Source organism: Engraulis encrasicolus, chromosome 11, assembly GCF_034702125.1.
Source record: "Engraulis encrasicolus isolate BLACKSEA-1 chromosome 11, IST_EnEncr_1.0, whole genome shotgun sequence".
Lineage (NCBI taxonomy): Eukaryota > Metazoa > Chordata > Actinopteri > Clupeiformes > Engraulidae > Engraulis > Engraulis encrasicolus.
Window position 1 is genome coordinate 49,447,750 of NC_085867.1, and position 13,575 is coordinate 49,461,324.

The following is a 13,575-nucleotide window of genomic DNA, read 5'->3' on the forward strand; positions in this document are numbered from 1 at the left end:
GCAGTCTACAATGTGTGAAATTTAAATGCATGACTAGGCTATGCGATGCACTTGTGAGAGGTGACCGGGCTTTCAAACAATTTAGATTTTCTTGCAATTACGACGGTGTATCTCAAGATGCATACGATCAGGACCCCGGCCCTGTCTCCCCGCCTGCGCACAAAAGCACGCACGCACACACAGACAGGCATACTGCTTCCCAAATGTGATTACACTCTGACGGACAGAGTTTGTGCTGTGATCGGTGAGAGAAGTAGGCTAAGCGCCAAAGCAGCTCGTGCCATTGCTGGCTATTGATACAGGGAGTGTGAAAGCAACCTTTGTTTGCATTTGACGTAGGCCATATTTAAGACTCACTAAAAGTATGTCTGAATTTAGGGTAATACACAAGTGCAGCTGCGTCTGTTGTCCAGTATGGGGGGTGCTGCAGCACCCGGAGCACCCCACTTCCTGCGTCCCTGCACAAGCTTGTGGATAATATTGCCACCTTTCCCCTCTCCTGCGGTAGCCAGTTGCCTTCTCAGAAGAAGCAATCTGAATCGGAAAGAGAGAGCACTGTTCAAGACCCGCGGCAAGACTGCAATTGTCATCTGGTTCGTGGTGTCAACCTTCAGCCAAAACGGCGACAGACCCTTTTTTTTATAAGATAGACCTACCTTATTCGCAGCAGCCAAAATCAGTCAGACAATAAGTGCTTAACGAGTACGTGCAGGGTAGCGAATGCTCTTCTATCAGGGTAAAGTTTGCAATTGGAGAGGGGTGATTGAAGGGCTAAATTAAGTCCGAAATCAAAATGATAAAAAAAATACGGTCGATTTATTTACAATACCCTACATGACAGAAAGAAAACGTGTAGGGGGTCAACTGAAAATACCCATAAACTGAGGACTATAGGCAACGTCAAAGTAAAATACAAACACGAAATCAAACAAAGCTTTTTTTTAATGCGGTACACTTCAAGCTTCACAAAACCCACTGGTTAACAGCAGGTTTTACGCACACATTTCGAAGCGGTTAATCACAGATGCTGCTCTCTTCCTTGCTCTCCCTTGCACCCCAACGTACACTGGGTTTAATACACCCTGCAATACTGGCAAACTATTATTCAATTACCATTTGTTCATGCAAAGACCTTTACGCGGCGGAGAGAGAACGCGCTCCTGTGCAGTGTTAACGTAGCGATTTAACCTCTCTCTCTCTCTCTCTCTCTCTCTCTCTCTCTCTCTCTCTCTCTCTCTCTCTCTCTCTCCTGTAGCCATGGGCTTAACACAGGTGCATGGGTTCTGTAATGTTTTCAACACTGTTAGGACCTATATTGTTTTCTGGCTCACGCGCGAACTATTTGTTGTCATTCAGAATCAGAAACATCAAAGTGTCGGGAGACAGCTTTCTCTTGTTGCTGGTGCTTCGCATCTAAAAAGTTACCGGAAAGTCAGAAAACTTGCTGCATGACAATGTGCTCAATGGTCAATAGCCTACTTCTAGATGCACTATAGTCTATAGCAGTGGTCTCCAATTAACTTTTCCCAAGGGCCAAATAATGTAGAGCAAGCGAGGCCGCGGGCCAGACCCCCCCCAAATAAATAAATAAATAAATGAAGAAAAAAAAATAATAATAATAAATAAATAATAGAAACACTGTTGAAATATTAAAATATTAGTATTAGCTGTTGCAATATAGTGCCAGGGAGGAATGTAAATAAAGACCAACTGTGGACAGGTTAACGAGAGAGAGAGAGAGAGAGCACGTTCAACTGCTGAACGTGCTCTCCAGCAAAGCCACTTCAGCCACGGACGGAGGGAGGGAGGGGGAGAGAGATTTAGGCTACATGACAAGACCTAAAACAAATATAGGTCAATGTCCGCTAAAATCCCAATTCGATCGAGGAACAAAAGTCATTTCCATAGCGATTAAATCTCATTGAACTCGTGCGCTGCATCTCACCTCTGCCTGAACAGAAAAGACGCAAGCCCATGCAACGAGAAGGGTCCAGCTGCAGTAAAACAGTTCCACCCCTAATGCAAGCACGCCCATGGGCGTTCCCGGCATTTGCCGTATTGGCCAATCGTGAAGGGATACTGCATGATGTCATTTTCAAGGCCATTTCCGGATGAAGGCTCCATGTTTTCAAAGATATCCCGTGCAAATTGTTATCTTCCAGAGAAACGTTTCACTGAACATTCCACTGACATAATATTCTCAACAATTTATGTAAGAAAGTGAGATAAATCACACGTTTTCTAATCCCAATATGTATTTTGCTTTGTCTTCCCGTACCTCGGACATTGTAGCCTACTGTTTAGAACTCGTGTCGCTATGCACAGATTTGTCATATCAGGTCGCCAAAATGCTTTGATTTCAACACAACTTTGACACATTGACAGTAAATACTGTATATATTGCCTAAATATATACTGTCAATGCGTTGGCATTACCTCACCTAGCTGTGTGTATCGAGGTCACTGTTAACACTGGGTTAACCACAGATTTGTCCTTTCCAGGATATTAACACACCCCGACAAATAATAATTAAAAAACCCTTTTAGGCGAGGTTGTTCACTTGGTAAGACATGATATAGGCTACTTAGAAAAGTTGTACGATGTACATCAGCAACACATTCCCGACTTTTTGAGGTAGGCCTAATGAGTGTCACCTCACCACAGTTATGTGGCCAGCTTGAAAAGAGCAGATGAAGGGTTCAGATGCAAAACCCACTAAGTGCCTTTTCAGAAAATAATCTTAATTCATTAATATTTAATACAAAGCTATCAAAATTGCATACTTTTTTATTTGATCTATGTAATATAACTATTTATATGTATTATCAAGTAGGCCTACATGAATGTAAACCAAACCAACAACTGGGTTCTCTAAAAATATAGAAGTGCAGGTCTTCAGAAATGGAGTTAGGGGGTTTTGCATCTGAACTCTTCAGATATTAATGAAAAAAATATGAAATAGTATTTAAAATAGCAATAGGCTATTTGTTTGTTTTATTGGAGAAAACGATTTCTTCATTACCATAGGCCTACCATACTCCATGTCTGTCTATGATTTAGGAGTGACCACACCATTGAAGCTTACCTCTTTATCCAGGAGAGGTTCCAGATTGGCCTGTCTTAATTCAAAGGCCATCAGAAAACAGAGAAAAAATTTCCTACCATCATAACCAGTGTTTGTGCATACATAATCAGGGCCGCTGACAGCTTTGGCTTTGCCCAGGACAAAGTCATCTGAAAGGGCCCCCCACTCAATACATAGACTACATACAATGTAATGAGGACCCATTCCTGGACCCCTCGTCTCACTGGGCCCAGGTCAACGGACCCATTTGTCCCCCCTGTCAGCTTCCCTGCATGTAGGCCACATACATTGCTGAAAGAAGTGAACGAGACAGGAATGAAATGTGAATTTATTTCTGTTTACTTTTACACTATGAAGTGTGAACGGTCAACAAGAGGGTTAACACAAAGTTTGAAATTGTGTTTGACCAGTCTCCAATGTGCATTTAACTAATAACTAAAAATAAGGCATTGGCATTAAATATAGACTGATACATACTATAAATACAGACACCCAAACAGTGTGCAATAATAAGATTAACATACTGATGGACAATAAATACACAAACACAGTGGACACACACACACACACACGGCAGGAGGAGTTCATACAGGTGGTGTGAAGATGCTGTATACAAGGTGCAATGAGTAAAGTGTAAGTGGCATGGTGAAAGAAGTGTTCATGGAATATTCTCCCGTGTCCTTGGTTATTCATGTGGTTTTCTTCAGTGCGTTGAGGAGTCTGATGGCTTGTGGAAAGAAGTCGTTTCCCAGTGTGCTTTTGCAGCACCGCATGCTGGGCTAGCGCTTCCCTGATGGTAGTAGGGAGAACAGGTAGGGGTGATCTTATGAGCTTTTCTGCTGTCCTCACCACTCTCTGTACTGCCTTCTAGTCTTCAGCTTGACGGCTGCCATGCCAGACAGAGAGGCTGCTGGTCAGGATGCTCTCAATGACACCCCTGTAGAAGGTGGTGAGTGCCGTTGTGGGGAGGTCGGCTCTTCTCTCATCCTTCGCAGGAAGTGGAGTAGTGTCTGTGCCTTTTTGAGATGGTGGAGCCATGTGGTGTAGTTGGCAGAGGAGGAGCGGCACAGTGGTTGGTGCTGGGTTGATCCGGTTCAGATCCGAAGTTGCTGGTGTCATCAGCCCTCCCTCTGAAAACTGGCTCTGTGCCTGTCAAAAAAAGGCATGTTAATGTTATGAATGACAATTAAGACAAAAACAACCAACCCCTATCTACCTACAGAAGGACATGACATGAGCACGTGCATATGCTTGTGCACATGCCCCCCCCACACACTGCTACTGTCTTAAAATTTGGTGCACGTGCATGCATGCACGCCTATTCTCCCCCCTTTGCCTCAAGTCAAGTGTGCATTTTAGAGGTTGTCCTCACCTGCACATGTGTGAAGAGAGAGGAAGATTGGAGGTTGAGGATGAAGAGGCAGGGCAGGAGGTTCTCCTTGTGAGCGGCCCTGGTCCTGATGCTGATTGCCCATCACCACGCTGTGGCTCATCAAACCCATTACCGGCATATCAATGCTGAACAGGAACGACTGCTTCCATCTGCACGCATGCACACAAACACACACACACACACACACACACACACACGAGAGGGATACATAGAATACACTACATAAAAATCACACCCATCATTTTAATGCAGAACACCAGGCTGAAGAGATACACAGCTTCTGGCCTGTGCAGGGATCACTACAGTGCCAGTGTTTTGTATTATCCTCTATCCACATTTTTTTTTCAATAAATAAACACAGCACAGAAAGGAATTACTGTATGAAATACTTATTGGTCTAGTGCAGAACAAAACAGATTCAGTGTTTTACTCACCACTGTGTGCAAGTTTCTGTGTTCAGCTCAGGTGGAAGCCTCCATCACAACATGTTGATACTGACATTAACCATCCTTCAGAAAACTGCCTCTGCCTGTCAGAAATAGCAAAATAATGTTAACACAACAAGGTAGTATCTTAAAAATATCCTTAACCAAAGACAGACAGACACACACTGCCACTGTCTTGGTTCTAGGACACACACACGCCCTTTAAGGGTCACATCACATGTAATGGCCGGGTTCTCACTCACTCACTCACTCCTTTTCTCCTACTTTTGCCTCAGACAATGCAGTGAGTTTTTAAAAATTGGCCTTACCTGCACATGTGTTTAAGGACAGGAAGGGAGGTTGAGGATGGAGCTGCCAGTCAGGAGGTCCAGAGCTGTCCTGGTCCATCACCATCATGTGGATCATCAACCCCAACCCCAACTTCTTATATCTGCGTGAACACATTCACGAACACTCACTCACACTCACACTCACACTCACACACACACACACACACACACACACACACACACAATAGGCGAGATACAGGTTATATGGCACATTAGGAGGCATGGGTATTGTTGCACTCTAGATGTTTAGAAATAAGTAGGTGCGTGGACCCAAAAAGTAGAGTTCAATGTGGGAGTACACTAAATAAGACACTGAGGTCAAGTCACTGCTCTCTGATGGCAGCAACCTGAAACATCTGCTCTACTCTGCTCTGAGAAAAATAAAACAAAAAATCTGCTTGTGCTTGACCTTAGTGTCTTATTTAGTGTGTGAACCGGCTCCCACATTGAACTATATGGCACATTTAAAATCAGACCCAATGACAAGTCAAGTCAATGCAACGGACATGAACCGACCATTACATTAAAATAACAGACTAAACAGTCTTTGGATGATTGAAGAGGCAGGAGAGATGACGAGGGGCCTCGATCCAGTAGCATTTATTTACTTCCCAATCTGCTCGTTAGCACCTGTTAACTTCATAACGATCGCGGACATTAATGGCGCTAATGTACATACTTTGAGCGAAAATTACAACGAAAATATCAACACAAACGTAACAGAATATCTTCCCATCAAAGATCAATAAAGTAGCAGAGAAATTAAAGTACAGAAACATCATTAAATAGTTTGTGACACGGAGGAAAAAAACACAGCTTACCCCTTGCCAATCTTCCACCCCGCGAGGAAGAGAGTTCCGGGTGCCACACCAATTAACGCCCCATCAGAAACAATAGGTAACGATAAACCATTGAGAGTAAATAGAATGGACGCCAAATCAACGCTATTTGCCATTCAACGCTTTGAAGCCAGATTTGGGAACATTCCAACTTACATTCCACCTTAGCAACGCCAAACGCAGGTGCTGATTGGACAACAACAAGACTTCTAACGGTCAATCAAACCATGTTCTGATGCTCATTGGTCAATTTAACTTTTAATATCTCTCTAAAATAAAACATCACCACAAAAAATCACCACCCTGGTAAGTTGGAGAGCAAGGGGACCTACTAGTTGAGCGAAAAGTGGAGTGGCATTTAAGGGAGATACAGGGTTTTATGTCTCTCATAGGAATGAATGGGATTTGGCCATTTTTTGGTCTTTTTGGGTCCAACCTTGGCTCCAACTTGGCTTCAACAATGAAATAGAATTTTGGCCTCCATTCTATTTACTGTCAATGCGATAAACCCATCCCAAGTGGTATCTACATTAGCCCATATATTTTGAGAAGTTCACTAAGAGAAAATATAAAGGTTTATTTTTAGCACTACTACATCAAGTCGGTTTTATTTACAATTTCTTTACATGCACTGGTCAAGAATTGAAATTACGTTAAACACCAGGTTGAACAAATATGACACCTCCGACTTTCTGTTCGCACTCCGACTAAGTCAACTCGTAAAGTAACCGTTATGTATATTCATGCTTTTTATTCGAAATCTTACCGACAGTTGAGTGATCGCTGCAGCGAAATCCATCCAGCGAAATCCATCCAGTCGTTTTAATAAGTCCCGCGCGGCGCTTACAAGTGTTGTCATTCGGCAGCATGTCACTGACTTTAGAAACTTGAACAGCCAAAGGGGCGTTACTGTGAGGGCGGTCTAGTAAGGAGGAATGGGCGTAGCGGTATTAGCTGGACAAGACGCAGCTGGACCATATTGCATGCAACAGGTGGCACCCAGGCAGATGAAATAGTTAGTTTCCAGGAATGCTCGTCTATATATTTCTTTATTGCGGTCGTTTTCGAAAATCATATTAGTTTTGCTCCAACGCATTCCCGATGTATCATGCATTCTCTGCTCAACTGATCTCGCATAACGCGCCCCTACCAAACTACGGGGGAAAATATCCTCCACATTTAGAATGGGCTACTACAGTACGCCAGCTAAAATGCAAAGAGGGTGATATCACAAATACACAAAAATAGTGCAGGGGAGGAGAATCGTCCAGATTTAACAGAGGACAGAGTGCTCTAACTGCATAACTGAGCGCTCAAGACTCTTCTGGTTGAACAGAGGGAAACACGGTCATGAGCACCGTGCACCGTCGGGGCTGTCGGGGAGATGAGGTGGGCCATCAGGAATATTAAACCCTATTCTGCCTAACTACTAGCCTACGTATGTTTCCTGGACATTTCTGAAATTCGGGTTAGGGGTAGGGTGGAGCAAGGTAGCCTACTGTTCTCAGATGCTCCCGTGGCGCCTTCAGATAGGCTAAATTAGGAATGCGATACAGTTATACACGTGCGATACAGAAATACAGATACGGTCAGCCAGACCTTGATTATTACGAGTGCAAGACAAAGCAAAACTGATATAACAAAAACATACAATAGAAGCAAAGGAGAATCGTTTACATTTGCAAACAGAAGAGACTTGGCTTAAATAACTGTGCGCTTCGCGCCTGACTCTCCAGGTTTAATAGAAAGGGCGCGGCTCACCGCGGCGCGCAGGCTGCACCCAGCAACGTTGACCTTCAGGAATACTCAGCTAATCTTCTACCTGGCTCTATATTTCCAAGACATTTTAAAGGAACTGGTTTCGTTTTTGTCCTCCCTTCTTTTGGTAACGACTGTTCTCTGGAGCTTGAGTCTCTACATGTATACTACTACCTTGCATAAATGATAGCCTACTTCCAAAATACGGTATAATTGTCATCCAAACTTCACATAAATGTGAGTAAACAAAAGACAACATGTATCTGGGCTGCTAAATACATAAAAATAGGGAAGGAGAGAATTGTCCTCATTTTCAACCAGAAGAGAGGAGAGTGCTTCGATACCGCACAATTGCGAATGGTCTGATGACCGAGGTAAACGCAATGATGAATAACGGCTTCTCTAGATGTCTAGGAGACAACAGATTGCACTTCACCATTTTCCCTCATTGTCAATGTCTGTCATGAGACTGTTATTATAAGATTTAACTGTTTGTGAATGCTTAGGAGAGATAACTGACGTTTTTGTGATCGAAAATCGCGCATGGCCACAAATAGGCGCATTTATGGTTTCATTTTTAAGGACCTCATGGCGGGCCAGAAATGTGCTGCCCGCGGGCCGCAGTTGGCCCGCGGGCCGTTGTTTGGAGACCAGTGGGCTACAGCCTAGACGCGCGCTGCTCTGATTCAAAGCGAGCACAAGGGTCAATAGCCTACTTCTAGACACATTAAACCGCCCTGCTTTGATTCAAAGCGAGCAGGCTGTGCTTGGTCCCGCCTCTCTGCCCGCAGATGGGAGTAAAGTAACGGCGTAAAAGTGAAAAAAAAGCTTCTCAAATATTGTCTAGATAATTGTCAAAAAATGTAAGGGCGTAAACATAAATTGTCAAAAAATGTAACAACGTGAAAAAAAGCTTCTCAAATATTGTCTAGATAATTGTCAAAAAATGTAAGGGCGTAAACGTAAATTGTCAAAAAATGTAACGAAGTAAACGTTAAAAAACCAACAACATAGCCCTACCAGTTAAAATGAGTAAGTACATTTTATTTATAGATTTACATGTTTAAATCAACAAAAAACAAAACTTAACAGCTGATTTACATATTTAAATAAACAAAACCCTTAAAATGAGCATTAAAAAAGCTGATTTACATTTCTAATATAGGCAGGCTGAAGGGACGTTTAGTTGAAACCTAAGGATCTTTAGTTTAATTTTAAGGACCTTTCGTAGGCTTTTGCGGTAGACGGAACGTCCTCGACGAAAGATCCCCTGCCTTATACGAATGGTCCAACGTTTTGTTCGAATGGTCCCCTCTCAAGAATCCATTCGACGAAAAGATCTGTACCCACTCTGTTTACATGCACGATCAGGATTCTGCAGAGCGAAAGACAGAATGATAAAGAAACATTGAAAAACATGTTCGTACAATACTTCAACAAAAGAAGTTGACGACTCATATGCATCCACAAGACAATTCCATTGCGAGGGAATCACAGACTCACTTTGGAAGTGTGTGGAAAGACCACTTCATGGTAGATTTCTTTCCCTCACAGCACTCACAGTTGAACTCCACAGCTGACTCCTGTTAATTGAATGGTACAAAATGAGTGTGTGTGTGTGTTGTACTAGACTCACATCATTGACTCACTGCCATAAACACGTAGGCAAAAGCCTCTCCACTCTTTTCTCGTTCAATCTTTTTAATCTGCTTTTTCTACTGAGAAGACTTTTTGTACATTCCTCCATGTTTGTTTTTGGGACCTTGTTTTTAGCACAAAACAATGAAACTGTGTGTGTATAAATGACTGTGTTTGTCAGACATACACTGAAATATGCCTGGAGGCACTGCTGCATTGTGGAGCCCTGATTAATCAGGTCCAGGGACAGCATGATCCTTGGCTCCAGTTTGTAGGTGCCCGTTCCACAGCTGTTACATGCACACACACACTGCCATGGATGAAGGCTTTTTTTGAGAGAGAGGTAAGTTTGAGATTTGAACCAACAACCATCTGATTTCAAGTCCAGCTCCCTAACCATTAGGCCACGGCTACCCTTCAATCCATCATCATAATCAGCAACCCACTGACCTTTGGCATGTCCTTTCATAGGACACGGAGAAGGACACCTTTGACGCCACTGGGCACCTGTACGGGCTGATAGTGCCCAGGTCCTGGCCAACATCCTGCATGTTCTGCAGGAGCGCCATCAGGAATTCCTGGGCGTCCTGCCAAGTGGATGGAAGCACACAAGGTTGAGTATTGGGCCTACAGCATGTGGTACTGACACAAACTGTAATACAGCATGAGCTCTATTCCACATGACTTCACAAAGACACGCAAGGCCTTACTAAACACCCCCAAGGACAATCATCAAACACTTAACCTAGAGTAGGTACTTCATACTACATGCATCATTAGGACCTAGATGGGTTCTAATGTTCTCGTTCTACATCTACTGGTGCATCTTGTGTGGATGTGGAGGCATGCATTGTAGGTTACATTCTATCACATGTCTTTTGATCATGTGGTTCACAAGTCATTTCACATGGTCTCTCCACATTGTTTAACCTGTTCTCTTCATATTTGTGCAGCAGGTTCTTACGTTCTGTGAGGCGCCGTAAAATTGCCCGTTGCACAGGGCAACCTGGGCCTTGAGCTCACGAAGGTGAGTGACCTTCTTCAAAGCGTTAGGACTTGAAGACAGTCCTACGAAGGACCTGTTTTGTGGGAGACAATGCACATCTGTGGTCAGTGGAGGTGATTGGAGTGGGTTAAAAAAATAAAAATGAAATGGGTAAGATTGAAATGGTTTGTGGCGTGAACATGAGAGTAAGAAGCTGGGCAGTGGCCATTAAGGGTGGGCGATATATATTGTCTGCGAAATTATCGTGAATGTTGTTTTGACGATGAGTAATTTTGCAATATCGAGATATTTGTATGAAATCGCTAAACTCAACAAAGCGCTGTGACAGGACTCCTCCAGACAGCGACTACAGCCAAGCCTGTGAGCCAATAGTAATGTTGTTGTGAACTGGAGAATAAGTCTGTGAACCAATGAGCAGACAGTGCTGAAAGGGGGGCGGGCTGCAGCGTTTTGGCAAATGGAGAGAGCAGTGTTGCCGATTTAGCGACTTTTGGCCACCTCTGGCGACAAAAAAAATCATCTAGCGACTTAGCGACTTTTCAGGCTCAATCTGGCCGAATCTAGCGACTATTTCGCTTGTCTTGTGAGAGGCAAATCAGTGTCCCTCCCCACGACACCACACAATGCATTTCCAGTGGCGGGTAGAGACAGACGTGACCACAGACATCATATATGAAGACTAGATACGTCATCGCCTATTTCAAGCACGTCCGCACAGGTCGGCCATATTAGCGCAGCCTAAACTCTCCACAGACCCCCGTTACACCTGAAGTAAACTGAAGAATTGAAACGTCGAGATACTTAAAATGTATACTGTTGCTTCGCTGAAATATTGACACGTGTATATAAATGCTAGGGCTCCTTAAAACTTAAGTGTAGACTGGGGTAAAACGCCCAAGAGATGAATCCCTCTTGGCCTATTGTTCAAACATTTAGATAGACCTACAGCAAATACACATTTTAACCATTGCTGTGCATTACGATGACGGTATGGATATATTCATTGCACCAAATTAAAGACGACAGAGATGACGTACTGGAAGAGAGATGTACAGCGCAACGAGTTCATTCTATCTGGATGGCTTTAGCGTCGCGACTCATTTTGAACACAAGGTGGAGCTGTCGAAACCAAAGCATATACTACAAGTGAACGTTTATTTGTTATTTTACTGAAAATATAAAAGATTACGTTGTGCATTTGTTTATGGGATCTATTTAATTACATGAATAAGCCTACTGAACTATATTATACATGATTTTAGACCTATGCACATAATAATAAAATGTAATATAATAATATTGTGAATATTCATCACTATGCAGTATCAACATATACTTTCGTTTGGAATGTTTTATACTGTATAAAAAAACAACCCTTTCGAAAATCGATATAAATTTGAGGGAATTATGGCCATCTGAAGAGTATACAACACCCAAAACTCACTGCAACTGGTTGAGCCACATGGCCGCCATGCGCGGACGTTCGTCTTGGATGACGGGAACGCGGACGACGCATCTAGTCTTCTATGATGTCTGTGGACGTGACACATGATGCACCACGGTGTGGCAGCTTTTGTGACAGGCGCGGAGTGGCCATCGGGAGATCGGGGACTTGTCCCGGTGGGCCGCGGCCGCGAAATATATTACAGCGACCGCATTATGTTCTCAGCCGGCCCCAAAGTATTTGACGACATCATATTCTCAGCCGGCCACAAAGTGTTACTGTATCTTATTATATGGTTGTGACGTCATCTGTCGAATGCTCCATTCATTTCAACGGGGCTCCCCAACGTTCGGACGTCTGTTATTTTTCGATAACGGACGGGTTGGTCTATAACAGACCGCTGTCAATGGCAACAAGACTTTTCACTGCTAAAGCGACTTTTCAACAAGACTCTAATCAGCTGCTGTGATAGACAGCACCCGTTGTCCTGGCTACCGCTGTCAATGGCAACAAGACGTTCACTGCTAAAGCCACTGGCTTGTATACAAGTCAGTGGCTAAAGCGAATGTTTCATATCACTCCGCAGGGGGTCCGGTCTTTTGTCACACTAATCAGCTGCTGCGATAGACAACACCTGTTGTCCTGGCTAGCCTACCTAGCTGTTGCCTAGCGGTGTTCCACAACGGCACTGTTTTGTTTTGCGCAGCAACAATCTTAACATTAAATAGGTCTAAAGAAATGTCCCCGCATGTGTGAATCATTTAAGTATATCCATATAATAAGCGGGTTAACTTTCGGCGAGTCGGTCGCTTTGTGGAATAGCAGCACTTCAGAGAGAACAAGACCCCTCCGCTCCGCGTCGGGGTCTAAAGATTCTCTCTGTCGTGCTGCTATTCCACGGTAGCGACCTTCTCGCCGAACGTTAACCCTTACATAGCGCAGATTAACTACCGGTGACTACAATTCAATTCTTACCTGAATAGAATTTGACTCATCGCAATATATACCGTCTATCCGACCGCAATACCTCAGTGACGGTGTCAAACAGTAAGTTGGCCACACCCCTTCTCTACTGATAATGTTCATACACCGTAAATCGCGGAAGTTTACTAGATCCTAGTAACATAGTTTCGTTTTCAGTATTTCAAGAACCTGTGATATTTAGATTGGTTATCAAGGAATGGAAATATTAGTAAGTTGTGATTTATTTTCCGATTTCCACATGACTGTTACAGTTTACAGTCTGCCACTCCAGATTCACTTGTTCTGTGGTTATTGACTTGGGTTACGAACAGACTCCACCAAGTGGTAAGGAGGTGAACTGCAGCTAAGCAGGAAAACACGTTGTACATGTTTTGATGGCATTGGTTTGTTAGAACTAGCGGTAGGCCTATATCTCCTTACAGTCGAAATAATGTTATATCATACATATATTTATATGTGGCACATTTAGGATGTAGCCTATGTAATGTCTGAAGAAATGGAACAAAATAATTACCACACAAGATTATGATGTAAGCAGTGCTGGGTGTGTAGCCTAAAGACATTTGCTGCGACGAAGACAGCGTTTTAAGGTAGGCCTACACCGTTTGGTTAATTTTGTTGACTTATGGTTGTGCTTTGAAGTTTACCTGAT

General features: G+C 43.3%; 1 protein-coding gene and 1 long non-coding RNA gene across 4 annotated transcripts; both read right to left on the minus strand.

The window, feature by feature from the left end:
- Positions 1-4,485: 4,485 nt before the first annotated feature.
- LOC134459074 (uncharacterized) lies at positions 4,486-7,073 on the minus strand. 3 transcript variants are annotated; one of them, XR_010036761.1, is made up of 4 exons: positions 6,860-7,073; positions 5,234-5,355; positions 4,914-5,008; positions 4,486-4,628 (listed from the first exon to the last, which is right to left on the minus strand). It is a non-coding gene; the product is annotated as an uncharacterized LOC134459074 (long non-coding RNA). The 3 variants fall into 3 exon arrangements; XR_010036760.1 differs by lacking the exon at positions 6,860-7,073 and adding an exon at positions 6,076-6,091; XR_010036759.1 differs by lacking the exon at positions 6,860-7,073 and having other exon boundaries at positions 5,234-6,085.
- Positions 7,074-8,853: 1,780 nt separating this feature from the next.
- LOC134459075 (ubiquitin carboxyl-terminal hydrolase 37-like) lies at positions 8,854-11,305 on the minus strand. The gene is made up of 5 exons (XM_063211412.1): positions 10,454-11,305; positions 9,940-10,076; positions 9,677-9,779; positions 9,355-9,434; positions 8,854-9,226 (listed from the first exon to the last, which is right to left on the minus strand). The coding sequence occupies exons 2-5, from the start codon at positions 10,056-10,058 to the stop codon at positions 9,127-9,129; spliced, it is 402 nt and encodes a 133-aa protein (XP_063067482.1). The 5' UTR covers positions 10,059-10,076; positions 10,454-11,305; the 3' UTR covers positions 8,854-9,126.
- Positions 11,306-13,575: the final 2,270 nt, after the last annotated feature.